General features: G+C 47.2%; 9 protein-coding genes across 9 annotated transcripts; 7 read left to right on the top strand and 2 right to left on the bottom strand.

Moving 5' to 3' along the window:
• Positions 1-45: 45 nt before the first annotated feature.
• FPRO_02203 (uncharacterized protein) lies at positions 46-1172 on the top strand (the record flags this gene model as incomplete). The annotated part of the gene is made up of 4 exons (XM_031227721.1): positions 46-582; positions 633-810; positions 861-980; positions 1030-1172. 4 exons carry the CDS (start codon positions 46-48, stop codon positions 1170-1172), a joined length of 978 nt encoding a protein of 325 aa, XP_031078129.1.
• Positions 1173-2595: 1423 nt separating this feature from the next.
• On the top strand, positions 2596-3339 carry FPRO_02204 (uncharacterized protein; the record flags this gene model as incomplete). Its single annotated transcript, XM_031227720.1, has 1 exon — positions 2596-3339. One exon carries the CDS (start codon positions 2596-2598, stop codon positions 3337-3339), a length of 744 nt encoding a protein of 247 aa, XP_031078128.1.
• Positions 3340-4335: 996 nt separating this feature from the next.
• FPRO_02205 (uncharacterized protein) lies at positions 4336-5972 on the bottom strand (the record flags this gene model as incomplete). Its single annotated transcript, XM_031227719.1, has 4 exons — positions 4336-4367; positions 4419-5166; positions 5218-5898; positions 5958-5972. 4 exons carry the CDS (start codon positions 5970-5972, stop codon positions 4336-4338), a joined length of 1476 nt encoding a protein of 491 aa, XP_031078127.1.
• A 943-nt stretch (positions 5973-6915) lies between these two features.
• FPRO_02206 (uncharacterized protein) lies at positions 6916-8675 on the top strand (the record flags this gene model as incomplete). The annotated part of the gene is made up of 5 exons (XM_031227718.1): positions 6916-7600; positions 7649-7911; positions 7964-8089; positions 8146-8264; positions 8327-8675. 5 exons carry the CDS (start codon positions 6916-6918, stop codon positions 8673-8675), a joined length of 1542 nt encoding a protein of 513 aa, XP_031078126.1.
• Positions 8676-9344: 669 nt separating this feature from the next.
• FPRO_02207 (uncharacterized protein) lies at positions 9345-11806 on the top strand (the record flags this gene model as incomplete). The annotated part of the gene is made up of 4 exons (XM_031227716.1): positions 9345-9532; positions 9595-10873; positions 10924-11393; positions 11440-11806. 4 exons carry the CDS (start codon positions 9345-9347, stop codon positions 11804-11806), a joined length of 2304 nt encoding a protein of 767 aa, XP_031078125.1.
• Positions 11807-12587: 781 nt separating this feature from the next.
• FPRO_02208 (uncharacterized protein) lies at positions 12588-13236 on the top strand (the record flags this gene model as incomplete). The annotated part of the gene is made up of 3 exons (XM_031227715.1): positions 12588-12882; positions 12934-13051; positions 13104-13236. The coding sequence occupies 3 exons, from the start codon at positions 12588-12590 to the stop codon at positions 13234-13236; spliced, it is 546 nt and encodes a 181-aa protein (XP_031078124.1).
• Positions 13237-13640: 404 nt separating this feature from the next.
• Positions 13641-14651, top strand: FPRO_02209 (uncharacterized protein; the record flags this gene model as incomplete). Its single annotated transcript, XM_031227714.1, has 1 exon — positions 13641-14651. One exon carries the CDS (start codon positions 13641-13643, stop codon positions 14649-14651), a length of 1011 nt encoding a protein of 336 aa, XP_031078123.1.
• A 172-nt stretch (positions 14652-14823) lies between these two features.
• On the bottom strand, positions 14824-16311 carry FPRO_02210 (uncharacterized protein; the record flags this gene model as incomplete). The annotated part of the gene is made up of 5 exons (XM_031227713.1): positions 14824-15344; positions 15397-15604; positions 15656-15911; positions 15970-16075; positions 16128-16311. The coding sequence occupies 5 exons, from the start codon at positions 16309-16311 to the stop codon at positions 14824-14826; spliced, it is 1275 nt and encodes a 424-aa protein (XP_031078122.1).
• Positions 16312-16883: 572 nt separating this feature from the next.
• FPRO_02211 (uncharacterized protein) lies at positions 16884-18309 on the top strand (the record flags this gene model as incomplete). The annotated part of the gene is made up of 2 exons (XM_031227712.1): positions 16884-17763; positions 17840-18309. The coding sequence occupies 2 exons, from the start codon at positions 16884-16886 to the stop codon at positions 18307-18309; spliced, it is 1350 nt and encodes a 449-aa protein (XP_031078121.1).
• Positions 18310-19392: the final 1083 nt, after the last annotated feature.

Here is a 19392-nt window from a genome sequence, read left to right as displayed (position 1 = left end):
TCGATCTTATACACTGTTTCCATTCATAAACTCTTAGTCACCACCATGGTACAACACTCCCCCAAGACTACGGTTCACCAGCTCGCACTAGAGTATGCACCCATCATCAAGGGCAAGACTATCCTCACAACAGGCGCAAGCCCAGGTGGTCTGGGTGCACTCTTTGTTGAAGCTGTTGCTGTCGCAGAACCCGGGCTAGCTATTCTAGCTGGTCGTAGTGTTAGCAAGCTCCAGCAAACTGCGGACAATCTTGCTGCCAAGTACCCGAATCTCAAGATGAGACTTCTGACTATTGATCTTGGTTCTCTTCGTTCTGTGCGTGCAGCTGCAAAACAGGTCAATGAATGGTCAGATATTCCCAAGATCGACGTCTTGGTTAATAATGCAGGCATCATGGCGACGGAGTTTAAGCTCACAGAGGACGGCTTCGAAAATCAATTCGCTTCGAACCATCTGGGCCACTTCTTGTTTACAAATCTGATTATGGATAAGATCCTTGCCTCAGAGACGCCTCGAGTGGTCAGCGTTTCCAGCAATGGCCACCGCCTGGGGCCCATCCGATGGGGTGACCCCAATTTCAGTGTAAGCTTTCACGACACTTTATCAAGAAGTCATTGCTAAGTATCATATAGAATGGCGAAAGATACAACAAGTGGAGTGCATACGGGCAGTCGAAAACCGCAAACATGCTCTTTGCCATCTCCCTTGCTGAGAAACTCGGTAGTCGTGGACTGCAAGCGTTCTCTCTCCATCCTGGTGTCATCCGCGGTACCTCACTGGCCAAGCATCTTGATTCTTTGGATAGTCTGGGTAAGCACCTAACCGGTAACCCCCAAAGACTATCAAGCTAACGAATATAGTCGAAGCTGATCGTGCAATGGGAGACCCCTGGGGTTGGGTAGATTGGTCGACAGTCCCAGTTTCCTTCGAGATCGGTGCTGCAACACACGCGTTTGCGGCTTTCGATCCTGATCTCAAGGGTTAGTGGAACTCGAATGCTCTCAGATTCATTCATACTGATCTTTATAGAACATAACGGCGCATATCTGCTCCAATGCCGCTTAGCAGATCCTATGACTGATACAGTCAGACCATGGGCGACTAGTTCAACAGAAGCAGAGCTTCTTTGGAGGAAGAGTGAAGAGATGGTTGGTCAAAAGTTTGCTTTCTAGATCAGCAATGAATATGATTACTTGTTTTGCTCTGTAATAACCCCGAATTTGTTTGCCAAGTTATTCGCCTTTGTATAGTCTTACCGTGTTGTTGTCTTGCTCATGGAACTCGTTGGTGACTTACAAAACGTGTTAATCGGGATAGTCGGCAATTCACAACGGCCCATAATAGCTTCACAACGTCTGATGGCAGAATCTTACGGAGCCGCAACCTTGATAGACTCGGGAAACAACTTCTTTGGTGTAGTTCGCACTAAAATTGTCCCCTGCCTCTCACCCCGGTACATCAGCCCACCAGTACAGCCTCACAAAAAAAGCTGTTCCGCGGATGCCGCTCAAGTGCCGGCCTCCATTTTATGGGTATAACAGTTTATTTTTACAGTATAGGAACAGTCGAAAAGGTAAGGGTAGTGCAAAGGAGTGATCAATAGTTAATCACACCTGATTACAACCTCAGCTTTTCTAACAAATCCTAAGCAGCCTGTTCTGTTCTATTATCATGCAAGGTCTAATTTCTTCACTACTATAGAAAACTAAACAAGCCAAGAAAGGCTAACTTTGAAAACCTTATAATTGATGGGAAATTATGGTAAAAGGCCCGATTGTTCAGATACTAGAATCGGCATTTGCCTAGCCGTTGGGAAAGCCGTAACTCTTGTTCACCAGCATTAGCTCCCTTCGTGATAGCTTCAGAGTTCAGGGAGGTCAATTCATCAAAAAGGCCATTCTAAATAATGGGATAAATATGGCTTGCGGAATCAAAAGTTCCCATTGAAAGCCAATTTTCTCCTGCTAGTTAGCGTGGATAATCCGGCGTGAGTTCCTGTTACAGGATAGAAAGTTGGGTCAATAAGCGAATTAAATCAGCGAAAAAGACAGCTAAACGAAGACTTGACTGCAATAGCCTGGGTCTCTATCTATACCTTGCCAACCTTGTGTGCTCTGCTGTCCAATTAGGAATGGACAACGGACTGCATGTCTATCTGGAAGGGACTTATATATTATCGTCTTATCCGACTTCGTGTTCAACTTAAACAAACTTCACTAACCGCAAGGCCTGCTGACATGGGCCTTGTCTATGATATTGGACCAGATGCTGAGATACCAATAGTATGTAAAACGTGGCCGTCAACACGAGAAATTGACTTTCATACACCATGAGTTTACTTACTTAGGTAGATCAAAAAGTCAAGCAAACTCAATACGTTTCGGAACTGATGATCAAAGAGGGAAATGAATCGTGATATCATGATTCTGGCACTGCTAGCATTCATTCTACTGTACACCTTGTTGTCCGAATAGTGCTATAAAGAGGCAGACAGTTCCCTCAGAAATCAATCTTTCCTCATCGTCACCAGCCTTCAGTCTTTTCCAGGCAATCTACAAGACATCTTTACCAAATATCAAATCTCAATCAGGAAATATGCGTCCTCAATCAACCGCAAGCATGCTCGTGGGACTCCTCCTCTCTGGAATGGTCTCGTCAGCTGCTGTCTCGAACCCCAAAGAGGATCTCACCGCCCGGGACCAGGTAGTCGATAGTACTGGACTGACCCCCCTTACCTTCAATCTCGACGAGATCTCGGTTGCAACTCCCGGTCAGACTGTGCATGACTGCTACCCCGATGAAGAAGGGTGCAAGGAAAAGGCAAAGGTACTCTCCAGAGCTACCCCTGCAACACGCAGCATTTGCGCCTCAGGCCAGACCTATACCCGATCTGAATGCCTCAAGTCCAACATCCTCACGGTCTACTGCCGAGATGGAAATGGCCGGGTCTGGGGCAAATGGGTTGTCTGCGAGGCAACCGAAATCTGCGTTCAAAACGACCTGGATCCTCCCTACGCCACATGCAAGCCAGTCATAGATCTTGTGCTTTGGTATACCAACTCAGCTGGTGGATCCACGGTGAGCGAGAAATATATCCATTCGACCAAGAAGCAGTCTACCAGCAGAGTGGGAAACATGTACTTCGACAGGAATGGGAACTACATCAAGCTCTTCCAGACAGATTTCTATCGCGAGCCTGGAAATTTCTTTGTTGGCGAGACTCTCAACGCCAACAGGGCTTATTCTCAATCAGTCAACTGGGCGAACACGGACAATGTGAAGATCGATGTCAAGACTGGTGGAGATGGAGGTATTTCTGTTTATACCTTCTTGACCTAGTGTCAAGTCGGCAATAAAACTGCAAAGGCGCTGTTTGCGCTCGCGGCCCAGCATCTCCAGTTCCCGACAATTGGCTGCAACTTCACAAGTTGCAGAGAAATGGAGAAGCTAGATGGTGCAGGCCAGCAGAGCTTCTTACAATAGAGATACGTGTGTCTTAAGTCGAGATTTCTAGGGCCCAAGGTCGAGAATTATTCCATTCATTGCACTCTGAAGACTTTCCCGGTGCTGGCCACGGAAATGCAAACTATTATTGATAGATTACAAATCTAGGGGCATTAGCAAAGTTCATAATATATACACTGTTCAATATACTTTATGAAGATATCTTTAGATTATAGTAAACGGAACCTTCTTATTCCTCGAGGTCAGTGTCAGAACAGAGGCTGAGTTGTTGCAGACGTGAAGCGAGAAGATTCTTGGTAAAGAAGTATCTTGTTAAACCAGCCGGAGGACTTGAGCTTGTTTGAATGTTCAGAATAAATATAATATCTTCTAACTAGCACGCTAAATATTGAAAAGCAATCTTCTTGTTTCCTTCCTGTTTCTTTTGTACTTTCTTCCATGTGTAACTTCCAAAGAAATTGAAAGGGAAGAACCGTCCTGGCGTGGCTTCTAAACCTCCATGAAGTAGATCAAAGTCACTTCCCCAGATGGCAACCTCTTCTATCCAGAGATCATCCTCTACCGTAATCTCAAGCCAGTGAGATCATATGCTGTCCACCCTTGTTGGCCTAATCTTTTCAGACTTTCCGGATATCTGGCGCTTAGTAAATGTACAGCTTGTAAGGCTATAGCTGAGGAAGCCAGAGAGAAGCATCATGTTGCTGTCCTACAGTTCTGTGCGAGAGGTTGTTGGCAGCAGCCAATAGATTCTTAAATGTCCACTATTGGGTGCGGGTTCTGATTCACCGCATAGAGTGGATAAGAAATACCCGATCTAAGGTAGCCATATTCTTTGAGAAGGCTGCCAAACTTGGGTCATGTCACGAGCATCTAAGCACCGGACCATGTCTCGTGGTGATTTCCTAGTGAGATTATATTAGCCTTGTCCAGATTCATGAGAAAGCGTAATTTACCCTTCAGAAGATGTCTAATAGGCTCTGACTTGAGATCAAATCCATGAGCACCAAAACTATCCAGCTGTGCTTCCGAGAAGCAAGTAGGAAGGTCAGTACCTCCGATATACTTGAGATATTCCAAAGTGGCACTCAAGCAAGGTAAGTGAGCATCAGCCTTCAGACCTTCAAGCACAATGTCTTTGAGCGACGGCCAAGACTTCTTGATCTCGTTCGGCACCCCAGGTCTGCATAGAGGATGCACATCAGAGCCCTCAGCATATGCAACATCAAGGATGTCAAAGATGTAATCAGACTTGATGATGCAGCCAGCTCTCCAGATATTCAAGACGCGTGTCATGTCAACACCCCAGCCTTCTTGTCGGTTCTTGCGTTCCATGACATCGAACCCTTGGATGAAGCACGCCAGACTTGTGACGTAGACAGCTTGTCGTAATTGTTCAAGAATATGGGCTCGCCTCTCGGGTGTGACTGTGAAAGGTTGTGGAGAGACGGTTCCGATGGAAGCCTTGACGGCACTCCTTTGCTCGACTTCGGCTGAGGCAAGTCGTAGGTAATGGGCGGCGGTTAGACTCGGAGCAGGGACGTGAGAAGCGACAGCCTCAATGTTGGCCCAGACTCCAGTGCCCTCTGAATCGTTGGCATCCTGGACAACAGCATCTCTGATTTGGTGCAAGAGAGAGCCGCCGTCGACAGGGCTTCGGGTTCTGCAGATAGGGCCGCTGATCGATACGAGGAAGTTGCCTTTCTGTATCACGAACGGTTAGCAAGCTCACATATCATCAGCGGTTTGACTTACCAGTTCTCCCTTCTCACACCAAGAGTCAAACACGTCGCCAATCTCGTCACCAGTCATCTTCAAGCACTTGTCCATAATCTCCCATGCTTCGCAGAGACTGGACATGACTCCATGCTCAATGCCATTATGGATCATCTTCACAAAGTGGCCACTCCCGCCAGTGCCAATATTGGTTACACAAGGACGACCTTGGTCATCCTTGGCCGCGATCCTAGAGAGAAGGGGAAGAACTTGCTCAACAGCCCATTTCTCACCACCAGGCATAAGCGATGGGCCATATCTAGCTCCAAAGCTACCACCTGAGATTCCAAGTCCGATATATGCAACACCAAGAGGACGAAGAATCTCCTGTCTTGCTTGTGTGCGTTCGTAGTTTTCATTCGAAGCGTCAATGAGGATGTCGCCTTTTGAGACACGTGATTTGAGTTGGGCAACGACACTATCGCCAGGACGGCCATTCGGTAAGCTGAAGATAAAGACTTTGGGGGAGCCAAGTCCTTGACAGAGGGTATCGTAGTCCTCGCAGATGTGGATCCGTTTCGATAGTCCAGCGGCCTCCGCGTTCTTCGCGACCTTATCGAGACTTGCTCGTGATGTATCAACAATAGACACGTCGAGACCCTTTTCTGCGAAAAGGAGGGAGACGGCACCCCCCATGGTGCCTGCTCCAATGATACCGACCTAGTGGATGCATGCATTAGTGACATTGGAGATGGGTAGTGTTGGTCTGGGGTAATTACCTTGGTAATCTCCATTTTGAGTTGTTAATGTCAGAATATGTAGTTGATCAAGAGGAAGTGATTAAATCTGGAGGCTTGTCCGTTGAGGATACGGAATTGTCTACGTTTCATAGCACGTCCAATCGAGGATTTAAATACACGAGAATTCCTCAAGAATCACCTGTAACAATCAAGCTGATGTGAGCCATGATGCTGCACCGCCTCAAGTTTCACATGACAAGGTCGACAGTCAACTATCTAAAAGGCGCATATGATCCTCGAAATCAGGGAAACTTCAAACTATGAACGATAATAAGGAACGTTCGTGACGATGTCCCACGAAGAGGTCGACAGTCAACTTGAATAGCGCCCGATGGATCATGACTCGGCCATGCGGAATCTCCGAATTTTCATGCCGTTCGAAGCCGCAGACCCCCACGGGGATCGAGAGCGATAGACCTGTAGCGTGGAGAAAGTTCATTTGGTCGACAAGTGCGTGGAGAAAGAGCCTCATTGAACTTCTCTCCCCTACCAAGACTCTAGTTACGTATCGTGTCCCACTGTCAGGCTGACTGTCGACCGCGCACAAGCCAAACTACCGGCACTAAAAGCCCCATCCTAGCAAAAGGGTCCATGTTCCGATTGGTAGCTGACAGTCAGCCTTTCTCCATAGCTAGCTTTTTTCGTGACTAGTCTAGAATTGGTAAGTGGCCTCCGAATTTCTCCAAGTTATGTTGAACATGGGGTTGGAACTAGAGAATTGCTCGTGTGAAGCTGAAACTCCAAGATGGATGGAGTTGGCCGATGAAGGCACCTTATGAATTGACATAAATACTTTTCATCCGTTCCCCATACCCCAGAAAGTAGCTTAATTCCCCAAACCCCAGAGGATCATCACTCATCTGGAGTTCCATCCAACTTTATCTCCTCTCCTCTTCTTATCTTATCAGGACCTCGTTTGTGGTTTTTTCTCGCCATCATGACCAACGAGATCACCAACTCGACTGCCATCAGCGCAGCTCGGGCTGAGAAGCCATCCTTCGAGACAAAGGAAAACCTCGAGAGTTTTGTTCCTCACAGCGATCGTCTCGCCCTTGCCCGAACAATGGATTCCGAAACTCGTGCTCGAGTTGAGAAACGTCTCAAACTCAAGCTCGATGCTCGTTGCGCTCTCTTCGTTCTGATTTACATTATGAACTATCTCGATCGAAACAACATCGCTGCTGCTCGCCTCAAAGGCTTGCAAGATGACCTTAAGCTGGACGATAATGAGTATGCCACATGTCTCAGTATCCTCTATGTTGGTTACATCCTTATGCAAGTCCCTTCCAACATGTTCATCAACAAGATCCAACGACCCTCATTATATCTCGGTGCCATCATGCTTCTCTGGGGATTGATTTCAACCCTCTCAGGAAACGTCCATAACTTTACCGGAATGGTTGTCATCCGTTTCTTCCTCGGTTTCACTGAAGCTGCTTTCCTACCCGGAGCGTTGCTTATCCTTTCCAAGTGGTATACCCGCCGGGAACTCACAAAGAGAAATGCTGTCCTCTTTTGTGGTAACTTGATCTCCAATGCATTTTCAGCTCTTATTGCAGCGGGAGTGTTATCTGAGATGGATGGCGTCCTCGGGCATGCTTCCTGGCGCTGGCTTTTCTGGAGTAAGTTTTCCATCTGTTCCAAGAAAGAACATAGCTAACAATGAACAGTCGAGGGTGCCATTACCATGTTCATCGCCATTCTGGCTGTCTTCATCTTGCCTGACCTTCCCAGCAACACTCGCGGTTTCTCTGCAGAGGAGCTCGCAGTAGCTCAGCTCCGAATGATCGAGGATGTTGGTGAGGCTGATGAGGATGCTGAGGGCCAAGGAGCTGTTGCCGGATTGATGATGGCTCTCAAGGATGGCAAGATCTATGTCATGATGCTTACTTTTGCCGTCTACGTTGTCGGTCTGTCTTTCAACGCCTTCTTCGTAAGACTTCCTCTTATCACTTGTATCTTTTCCAAATGCTGACATTCTATAGCCATCTCTCACCAGCACCCTCGGTTTTGCTTACGTACCAACTCTCCTCATGAGCTCACCACCTTGGCTCTTTGCATGCATCGTTTCTCTTATCGTTGCCTGGAGTTCTGATAGAACACAGGAGAAGGTATGCTCATCATAGACTCATATTACCGTTGCTCTCCATACTAATCATTCTAAAAGTTCTGGCACATTGTTGGTCCTATCTGCATTGGATTAGTCGGATTCATCATCAGCATGTCGACACTCAACGTTGCTGCACGATACCTTGCTCTCTTCCTCCAAGCATCTTCTTACGCTGGGTACGTCGCTCTTCTAAACTTATCAGTCCACCAAACAAAAACCCACTAACGTCAAATTTTAGATACATTGTCTTCTATTCTTGGATCAGCTCGACGTTTCCTCGTCCCCCTGCCAAGCGAGCCGTGGCCATCGCCCTCATCAATGCGTTTGCTCAACTGGGTAACATTGCTGGAAGTTACGTCTGGGGCCTCAAGGAGAATGGCTACCGCAAAAGCTATGGCATTGTCACAGCCATGTTTGGCTGCACCATCGTCGGTGCTCTTGTTCTTCGTATGATGCTTTCTAGGTTGAACAAGCGACTTGAGGAGCTTGAGAGGGAGGAAACACAAGCTTATGAGGCTGAAAAGGCCCGAGAGGCTCAGACTGATGAAGCTCTTCGTGTTCAAAAGGGCTTCCGTTATCTCGTCTAAGGTTTGGAATAGCACAGGTAGTCAGTATTTTAGACTACCCTAAGCCTGTAAATTCAAAAGGCAATATTAAATGAGACAATATTGACTATGGTAAGCAGTTTGGCCAAGAACTAAATGTGAATGTGTCAAATAGTAAATTTAAATTTCATTCGACCTTACTCTTACCCATGTGTCTCTAAGCTTTAGCAAGATATCACACGACCAATTAGTTGGTATGGCTTGCTTAGGTACCTATGTTACACAAATGTTGACGCACGGTAGTGGGGGTCAGCTTGGGAGTGCTCTAGCGTGAATGGCTTGGTGGGGGTCCAAAGGACACCAGTAAAAAGACAAACTTAAATGTCCAATCCGTAACTGAAAATACAGGCAAGAATTCATACTCTAATAGTAGTGACTTATACAGATAATCTGCTGGAATTCACATCATCAACAAACATCATCCCTTCAAGGTCGGGCGCGTCCGTCAGCTTACTCTTTCCCAATCCGAGAGTCTGGTCCCGCGTTTAAATCGGGCCGAAGTAACAATTGCGGGGCTAAACTGCGGGGATGACAAGGGTTCCTGACGGCGGGTTTACTAGCCACCGTACGTCGCAAATTCTAACCATCATCCCATCTTCTTAAGCATTCAGACAGACTTTAGCCCTTCGATCCTCAACGGCTGGACGAATCATGGACCCAAATCCAGTCAAACCATCTCCTCCTCAACAAGCCCCTACTGTAGAAGAGCCTACAACATGTCGAGAATGCCGACGCCGCAAAGTGAAATGCGATGGTGTTATGCCCGTCTGCTCAATCTGCCGAAAGTACAGAAGGCATTGTCTCTACGACAAGCATAGTAGGACCCGGTTGACCCGAAGGTACATACATGGGGCCGTGCCTATGATTGACTGGCGAAACTGTCGGACTAACTGTGACGTAGACAACTCACCCTTCTAGAGGAACGTCTCGAGAAGGCTGAAACAGTCCTGAGGCGGCATTACACCGATGGCCAGATTGCTGAAATGCTAGAAGGTCCAAAAGAAGGACTAGTAACTCAGAATCAACCGGTACCAGCGGCGACACCAGCAACTGCACCTGAATCGGCACCTACACCAGCACTAACCTTGGGAACGACGCCAGGGTTAGTCAGCTTGCCAAATACAACCCCGACCCCGGGCAATGTGGACAACCTCCTCCAGCTACCGAATCAGACGCCTGATTCAAATATTTATATGACAGGTACAGGAAATGCAGGAACATTCACTACGGATCCCCTGCTTCTGGCACCTATCGGCGAATTAGATGCAGCCCCTGGACTTTGGACTGCCTCACAAGACACTGCATTCGAGGCCACTCCAGCTCCAGCTGACAACTTTGAGTGGAACGAGCAAGAGACTTCATGGGGAACATATGATCCCGCGACTTGGTCTATAACGAACCATGTTGACGGAAACCCCCAAGCTATCATGGATGGCATGGCCTCTCTGACCATTGGTGATCAAAAGAGAGGATACTATGGTGCCGCTTCTGGATCCGCCCTCTTGCGTCAGATTCTATCTGCCCGTCCAGATGGAGAAGAAGTCGACGCCGAAGTGGCACTACATGAGATTGAGTCTCTATTTCAACAGCACTCGGATCATTCACAGTGGTTCCGTTCTCAAGCCATGTTGACCAGAGTGGCTGTTGAGAACCTTATCGACGCTTTCTTTGTCTTCTATCATCCAACGTTTCCTATCGTGCATGAGCCCACTTTTCGAGCGCAGTATGCAGGCACTCTCCCATGTGCCAACAAAGGCCACTGGAACACGCTGGCAAACATTCTCGCAGCCTTGGGATCATTTGCGAGCAGTAACGTTGCTGATGCTACAGACCTGCCGATCTTCCAGGCTGCACAAAAGAGCCTGTTTTCAAACTACCTTGAGGTTGGAAACCTAACCCTCGTGCAAGCTTTTAGTTTGTCATCAAACTATATGCAAAAACGGAACAAGCCTAATACTGGCTTCAACTATGGTGGCTTAGCTATTCGACTGGCTATTGGTCTTGGACTTCATAAGGACCTGGAGGGGAACAGTCTTTCTCCTTTGCAGACAGAGACACGACGTAGGATATGGTGGTGTCTATGCGTGCTTGATGTTGGCGCCACTATTACCTATGGCAGACCTTTGAATTGGCCGCAGGCTGGTGTCGAGACTGCTTTCCCTCTGAATATTCATGAAAAGGTCAGTCGATTGAAACGACCAAGCAGAGGATTTATTAATCGTTATTCTAGGAACTCACCCAGGACTCTACTCACTGCCCACCAGAAGTTGAAGGCATCACGATGTACACATATATCAGAGTTCAGTCAGCTTATCATCTCAGTACCATGACCGTCTATAACCGTCTCATAACCAGCCCCTTCCCGTCCGCCACGGAACTGATAACTCTGGATGATGTCTGCATCGGTTCTTGGCTGGCCCAAGTACCATACTACTATCTTACTGTACCTCCTCCAGACTCCGAGTTCGCGCTGGGCATGGGTATTTCCGAGTGGCGCTACCGAAATCTCAGGATCGTGATGTATCGTCCATTCCTGGTCCGCTGGGCAAGATCATCCGCGCAGAACGCTCAGCAAAACTTGACGAGCAGCGAGAATCTCGCCGTGTTCAGATGTCTGGATGCCGCAAAAGAATCAATCACCCACATCCAAGGGTACTGGACTTCTCGCTCACATTCAAGGCTCGCAGCCTTTTATATCCTGTAAGTCAAACCCAAAACTCTGCTGACCATCAACTAACAATAACAGGTATTTCCTATTCCATGCTACACTAATTCCTGTCCACTGCCTAAGGCAGAACCCCCATCACGCACTAGCACCAGATTGGCGCGCGCAGATCCAGGCGTCCCTATCCATCATGGGTGCCATGGCAGAGCTCAACCCCAATAGCTCCAAGTGTCGCGACATTACGCTCAAGCTGTGCTGGCCGCACTTGGATGAAGAGGGTGCTCGCACATACTGTGACAATGCCCCGTTCGTTCCGAGTGTAGGAGATAGCGAGGCAGCTTCAATAATCAACGGTTATAATACATGGTGCGAGTCGATGACGAACGCCGGGATATCGGTCCCATATGACTGGGCGGACGACAACGACTCGGCTCTCGGGTTCTTTTGATAGTAAATTACTATTTGGGAAGCTCTTTCCTCCAAGATCGGCCAAGATCCCTGCTAGATGCTGCATAAAACCTGTCTCGTGTCTATCAATGCAACCAAGTAAAAGCATAATAGATCTTGTGTCAGGCACAAGACCAATGCGATGCTGTTTTTTGAGAACGAGGTTCAAATTGGGGTAGCATTAAACTGATGTTATAACTGCCGGAAGACTATTTGATTGCATAAAGTCATTAAACTTTCTTGACCGCACCAACGTTGCACTCTCATGCAACCTCCGCAACGGCTGAGCGATGATCCTTATGAACAAACAAACCTTGAACCGGTTCCAAATTATCCAGTTTCTTGTTTCAAAAACCATCAAAGCATTTTATGCTCATAATCTTGAGATTCTCGAACAAATCCCAGCCACGTGCTTCTTCGTATCAGCGGTCTAGAAAGCATCGACCATCAAAGCGTTATGGCATCAAAGGATCACCAATTCATGCCTGTAGTGCCTGAGCGGCCAATGCCCTCCCCGAAGCATCCGAAAGACGCTCACGAGACTGTAAAGTCAATCTCAATGAGTGAATTCTCTGTAATGCTTTGAGAGAATTTGAGAAGTTGGCTCAGTGCTCCCTTACCATCGAGAATGGAACGATACTTTCCAAGCCGGCATGTCATATGTACATATCTACCGTGGTACCAAGAGCTATTTGACTATAAATAAGCGTAATGAACCCCCAAGAAATTGGCCTGGCCCATATCATCCCAGTACAACATCGACAAGCAACCCAGCATTCAATATGAAGTACACCTCTACCGTCTTTACCTTGCTGGCCGCAGCTGCAGCTGGTGTCCAAGCAGCCAACATCCAGCTCGTTGGCAAAGTCATGAACAGTGCTGCAAAGGAGGGCTTCGAAAACAGTAGAACCCTCGTCTATGCTGGTGGCAAGACTAAGCGTGATGCGCCCAAGGTTTATGAGCCAGATCCCAACCGAGACTACTCCCTTGAGGATGGTTACATCTTTGTCCTTCAGTGTAGCACTGTTGGGTTCAGACCTGAGTGCATCTCGTTTGGTTCTGAGCCCGGAAAATGCGGTATGTTGTACCCCCTCCTCTCAACATGACTCATATACTGATGACGGGCAGTCTCTTACTTCGACTTTGACCCCAAGAAGGGTGATCATCCAACCTCAATCTCGGATGCCTTCAACCACAATGTCACTTCGATCTCCACCAACACTGGTGGCGTATGCCAGTTCTACCAGCAAGTTCTTGGTCCCCCCTTCGCAGGTGCTGTGATCTAACCAGATGAAAAGTTATACCGGCTGCGATGACAAGGGTGATGATCGTGGGTTGAGCAGTTCCTACAACTACAACCTTAACGTGTCTTTGCCAGAGGACCCTCGAACCGTCCAGTACTTCAGGAACGTGACCAGCTGGAGGTGTTGAATACCTCAAACCTCTTCCACTTCCACAAGACATGAACTCGCATGATCTATGAGAGCTCGGATACTAATGGTTCATATGAGAATATTGGAAACGCGAAAGTTAGACCATGATTGATATAATGTGTTGAGCTATTAAGATAATCTTCGTTCTGTATGGCCGAGATTTAAATTGGAGATTCTCGTTATGAATGGCCAATACATAATGTTTTGATAAGTTACATAAAGTCACAATATGAATTATTTATGATGCACAATACTGGGACGCACAATTCTATTGGATATTTACTTTGTACATCCGGGTCATTCCTCGGCCCGGTATGCACTTTCACTACTCACATCACATCCTATCCTATCACATTACATCCAAAAGGTTTCCCCACCAACTCCAACTCAGTCAAAATAACAATGGCAAGCTCCGACGCGGCTACTATTCTTGACATCTGCGCGTATCATAGACGCGACTTTGACCTTGTACTTATTCGATCACGACCTCACGAAAACCAGGTTGTCCGTGAATCCATAGAAAGCCCCTTCGCCGCTTCACCAACAGCGAATCTCGGAATTCTCGATGTTCTGCCGAATGAGCTACTAGAGAAAATAATTGGATACTTTGATGTATCCTCTTATTTCCGCTTCCGCCATGTCAGTCGGAGAGCTCGGGTCTTAGCCAACGAGCTTCATGAATACAGGTCCGTTGTCAAACATGGCATGGAAGGCTTCCGTGGCATGCTGCGTGCGGGACTGGCGACTCATTACACATTTGGAGATATGTACCGTGCCTTGACAACTGAGACATGCTCCTTTTGCAAAAGCTTTGGTGGTTTTCTCTATCTGCCGACTGCTGCTCGCTGCTGTTTCGGGTGTATTGAAAATGCCCCTGAACTACGTGTTATCAGCATGTCTGCCTTGTCAAAGCTCACAAACATTTCTGCAAAGCGCTTGGGCTTGTGTGTTGGATATACTCTTAGAACGGTTCCTGGAATATACTCTATGGAAGAAAGACCGGCAAGACGCCCAGCTTTACTACTAGCAGAAAGAGAGGCTGCCAAGAGACTGTCAGAGCTTGGCCTCCTAAGCTCGGACGCAGCTCATGCTTTACAGGCACGAAGCGAACAACAGAGCCAGCGCTATATGATGTCTACTTCATACCCGTGGTATGATCCAACCACTGGTCAAGTTGAAAATGGTGTCAGTTGTAAGGGGTGTCAGATTCGTCAGGAGACTCTGGCTCTGATTAGTCGAGACCGTGACGATGTATTTTCTTCCAGCGGTTATCAATTCCATTTTGAGACTTGCAAAGAAGCAAAAGCTTTATTCGAAGAGAGTGCAGGCGGAACAAGGAGTGTGGTGGAACCAGAATTCACTCGCCGCAAGGGTTATTTCAACACATTGGATCGAGATGGTCTACCAAGATAAGACGCAGCCTGCTATGTATATCATGGTAAAGAACGACAGATTTTTCATATTTTGAGTAAGTAACAGGAAATTTGAGGTCTGAGAAGGAGACTGAGATGAGACGTCCATCAGAATAGTGACTTGAACGACATATGAGGGTAAACCCAGCAAATGGCGTTCTGCCTTGAGTAAATCATACTGTTCCCCAAGACTCTTGTACCAATCTCTCCAATCTGTTGAGATATATCTTTCTCTTATGTACAGATATTTCAAAGAATAACAATTTGCAAAACTCTATTGGCGACACTCGTAGAATATCTAGCTTTTGTGGTGGTGTAGTAGAGTCTGTACTGGCTTGTCTTGATGTTGACTGTAAAGCTTTGTGATCGAGTTTCGCTCTCAGAACAATTACGTTCCCAACGACATAGAAATCAGGCGGAGGCAGTTTCCAGATAGTATTCTGATTCCTACCTGCTTGAGTGTTGGTTGTAAATGTGGTGTTATTGAAGTCTGACAAAGGCAACCCGTAGGCTGACCGATACAAACTGATGATCGATGTGATGTATCCTTGGTCAACCCTGGGAACTAAGTCGTGTTCGTTGACGACAGCATAGATATGTCGAGTCTGAGGAAGGGCTTGAGCCAGTTTAGTGACGTTTGTTGAAATAACAGGCGGGGCTCCGAATGTGATGAGTGAGAACTTTAAATTCGATACTTGTGAAGGCTGTCAGTTCATGAGACGCGCAGTGAGAAGACCTGGACCTACATTCACTTGGGCAATGGCACACAAAGTGTAGAAGGACCATGGCTGCAACTGCTCCGCCAGCTGAGTGGCCTGTGAATACTACATCTTTCAAACTCTTGTCAGCAGTGACTTGGCGAGTGATCTCCTCAGTAAGCCAGGGAAGAAGAGTAGCTGCACAAGCTAGGAAACCACTATGGGCATGTATCTGTTCCTTAGTGCCCGGGAAAGCCTTAAAGTAGCTGTTAATATTTGACAGGAATAAAAGGCTCCAGCGACTTACAAAGACTGAGGTGGCATTTTTCTGGTTCCTATTGAAGTTTACAAGATGGTCTGTCTTGCACGATGTACCTCTAATGGAAACAAACAGGGTGTTTGTATCTTCTGATTTCCATATTGAAGTGGCTTTGACTGTTCCAGTGATAGAAGGCGTCCGAGAGATCACTGGTACGAGGTCACCCCCAGGATGGACATCTGGTTTGTAGACGGAGCATGCGCATCTGCAGGCTGCAAGCAGTAGCTCCAGTAAATCACGATCCCTGCAAAAGTTCGATTAGATTTAGAAGACACTCGCTCTATTCGGGTAGGAAGAGGTACCCAGTCCAGGGCTGTGAGGTTTGCTCATCAACCTTTGAGTTTTCATACTTGGATATCTCTTTAGCAAGCCGTGACAGGTGAAACTGTAACAAGTCTCCATGTTCTCCTGATTCAAGCTTCTATCAGCATGCTAGACATTTTTCATGTGAGCCTCCTACCCTGGTCATCCAACTGATCGAGTACAAAGTCCAGGCATTGCAGCAGCTCAGTCACGGCCACCGAGAACGCTTGTGAGTTGGCGCTGAATTCTGCTTGCGATGTTGGCGCTGAGGCAGCAGCTGCAATTGAGGTCTTCGTGATCGCTCTTGCATTCCGACCTTTCAGAAATTTCGAGGCCCACATTGTGTAAATATCTCTATCACTCGTGATAGAAGGGTCAAATTCTCTGCGATGGGAGGGAGTCAAGATGATGCCTTGCTGCGCCACGTGCTACAGCCGCTCCCAGATCGGTCAATCGGCTCTCAGGTTAGTACCCACTCGGACTAACCATATCGGGCGACTTAGATTTGGCCATTTAACTACCTGCCTGTAATAAGAGTTTAATATTTAATAGATATTTATATTTAGTACTATAGAGTCACTAGAAAAGAGAAAGATACTATAATAGAGAACTCAGACTTTAAGCAGGTTCTAGTATTCTTACCTTTAAGCCCTAACCTTCCTAAGAATTATATCCCTCTCAGCCCATTCACCATCCTCTTCCTTTCCATCATTACTCAACGCATTCAACTTCACTGATTAATCTCCTCTTACTTCTCTTGCTTCCTTAACTTATTAGAAGTAGTAAGGAAGCTACCGTGATATCCTTCAGACATCTCCATTTCCCTTCTCAAGCAATCCCTGTAGGTCCAGACATCTTCCAATCCCAAGTCCCCTGCCTTTCTGTTCTTTTCTTCTGACCACATTCAGTCAGAATGTCGCAATCCTCAGCTTTGGATAAGCATCAGCTTGTCACTATGATCAACAATGGCTCCTTTGTGTTGGGCGATCTCAGCATCGATAGATGCCCTAAGCTAGAGACCGGAGAGGTCTTGCGGGAAGTCCTGAAGCAAGTCTACACGCGGATGGTGGACGAAGTCTTCAAGACTTTCCATCTGAACAAGACCGAAGCCATGCTCTGCTTCAAGAGATGTGTCAAGAAACTCGTCCGTGGTGAGCCTCTACAGGCGACAAGCCTGGACGAGTACAATGGATGGAACAAAGTCAAGAAACATCTCCAGACCGCCATGGACCTACAATCCCGAACTGGGGATTCTATTTGCATCCCAGCTCCTCATCTCGTATCTATCATTGTTCTGCTCACCATTCGTCGTGTGCGAATCAACAGCCTTGCTGAAGACAACCAACCTTTTGCGCGTCTGTTCGGACACTGTCACATATCTCGGTGGCTACCCATTGCTATCAAGTTCTATGAGGATATGCACAATGAGCCCTTCATCTTGAGACTTAGCCGAAATACCATTGAACCCATACTCACCAAGAAGACCTGTGATGACAATGAGGTCTGGGTTGTCTGGACCAGCGACCCCTCCCCTTCCGGACCGCGCGCCCTGCCCGCTCAGATCCTGGAGCAAATCAAGGGGCTCGAGACACCCACCGACCCTGATGTCATGATGGCTGAGACTGATGTCGCACCAGTTGATTCTAACGATACTGGCGAGGACGAACCCATCTTTTTGATACTGACGACTACCCGAGCTGAAGCCCAGCAGTCTGGTGCTGATGTCTTGAGCAAGCTAGATCAGCCGGGCGTTGATCAGGCGTCACTCAAGCTTGGATTGGATATATGGCTCAGTGAGCCAAACATCCGCGTCATGCCTCGGGAGATAAAGAACGAACTCTTTTTCTGGTGCGAGAACTATTCGCCCAGCTGGTGAGTTGATCAGGACATGCCTGAATGATGATCGAGAGACTTGGACTCTCGAGACAGAGGTCCCCGCGGACTCTCAACTTGAAATCCCCGAAGGAGATGGCTCGGACTTCTTGCGACTCTACGGCCAGCTTGCCAACAAGGCTTTCCTCCTCAAAAGCTCCTACCCAGAAGAAGCCCGCCGTCTCATGGATCGAGCTGGCAATGGCATCAAGCTGTTTGCAGACAAAGCGCACAAGAAAGAAGTGCAAGTGAGAGAGATGGAAGACCGTTTGCACACCATAGGGCAGCAGGATGATCAACGACGCGCTAACAAGGATGACATCACAGACCTTTGGTCTCTGCATGTCCAGCAGACTGGCGATGTCCCGGACTGCCTCCGACGACTGGCTCTTGCCAACTGCACTCCTGAAGAGGTACAGGAACTTGAAACTGCCATCGGAGCCAATCACGAAGACCTCTTGCTGTGATTTGGATTAGATTTTAACGCGGTATTAGTTTCATTGGACTAGCTAGCCGAGAAGTCAGGAGGCTACAGCAATGGTTCTACATGCTTGGAAGATTCCCTCGGGTAGTAATGGGATAAGGTAATACACCTTCGAGACTTGGGCTTCTATTCTGACACCGTGCACCGTGTTTGGTGCTGAAGTCAAACAATGGGACGCGAGAGCCAAGGGGAACAGTAATCATGGGTAACTAAAGGAAGACACATGTTGGGAGATGTGATGATAGCCCATTCTCAATAGGATCTCCAGGCTTTTATTTACTCTTCATTGCATTCAAATTGATGTGCAGTGAAATCTATAGAACCCGTTGCAAACCTGGTGAGCTTTTGAGTAGATTCACTAACTTGATCTAAACTTGATATAGACTATGATAAAGTTGAAACCTCCTAAATCTCTTCAATATTTAGACGAGATTAACTTATTTGGGTCGTAGCTACTGACAAAGATCCCTTAGTACTTTGTTATCCATGTATACTTCAAAGCTACCTGATAGATGGCGTCACAGCATGAGCCTCGATCAGTCCAACACTGCACAGAAGCAAGCTGATCTCGTCAACGCCAGTTTCAACTTCCTACAGAGACATCACGACAAAAGCCCGAGTTTTTCATGTCCACTTTCAGGGAAAGGGTTCGATTGATAGGAAACCAGTGGCAGTCTCAATTACATCCCAAATGCATAACCGACTAGCTACTTTGTCACGCAAGATGGACTGCGAGAACTGGCAGCCATACCCATATTCTGCAGGCTTACTAACTGAAAATAATGCTTTCACAAATATAGTTCACACAGCATACAAACTCTCTTCCTTATGACCATTCTTCTCGGCACTCATCAGTCCTGGTATCTATCCCGTACCTTTTGTGGTAAGACTCCAACCAGTCAATGTGTCGTCTGTGCATATTGATAAAACTGATATCCAAAAAATGGGTGCCATGTGAGGTTGGAGGGGCGGTCGCCTATATGGAGGGAGCCAGCACATCAGAGTTGGCAAAGTTCACAAGTCCGCTTCGTCCATTATTACCCTTTTGCGGCCACGTTTACCATTC

The sequence above is a fragment of the Fusarium proliferatum genome (assembly GCF_900067095.1).
Source record: "Fusarium proliferatum ET1 genome assembly, contig: FPRO_scaffold002, whole genome shotgun sequence".
Lineage (NCBI taxonomy): Eukaryota > Fungi > Ascomycota > Sordariomycetes > Hypocreales > Nectriaceae > Fusarium > Fusarium proliferatum.
Note: the sequence above shows the minus strand (reverse complement) of the source record. Positions and strands in the feature narration are given on the sequence as shown.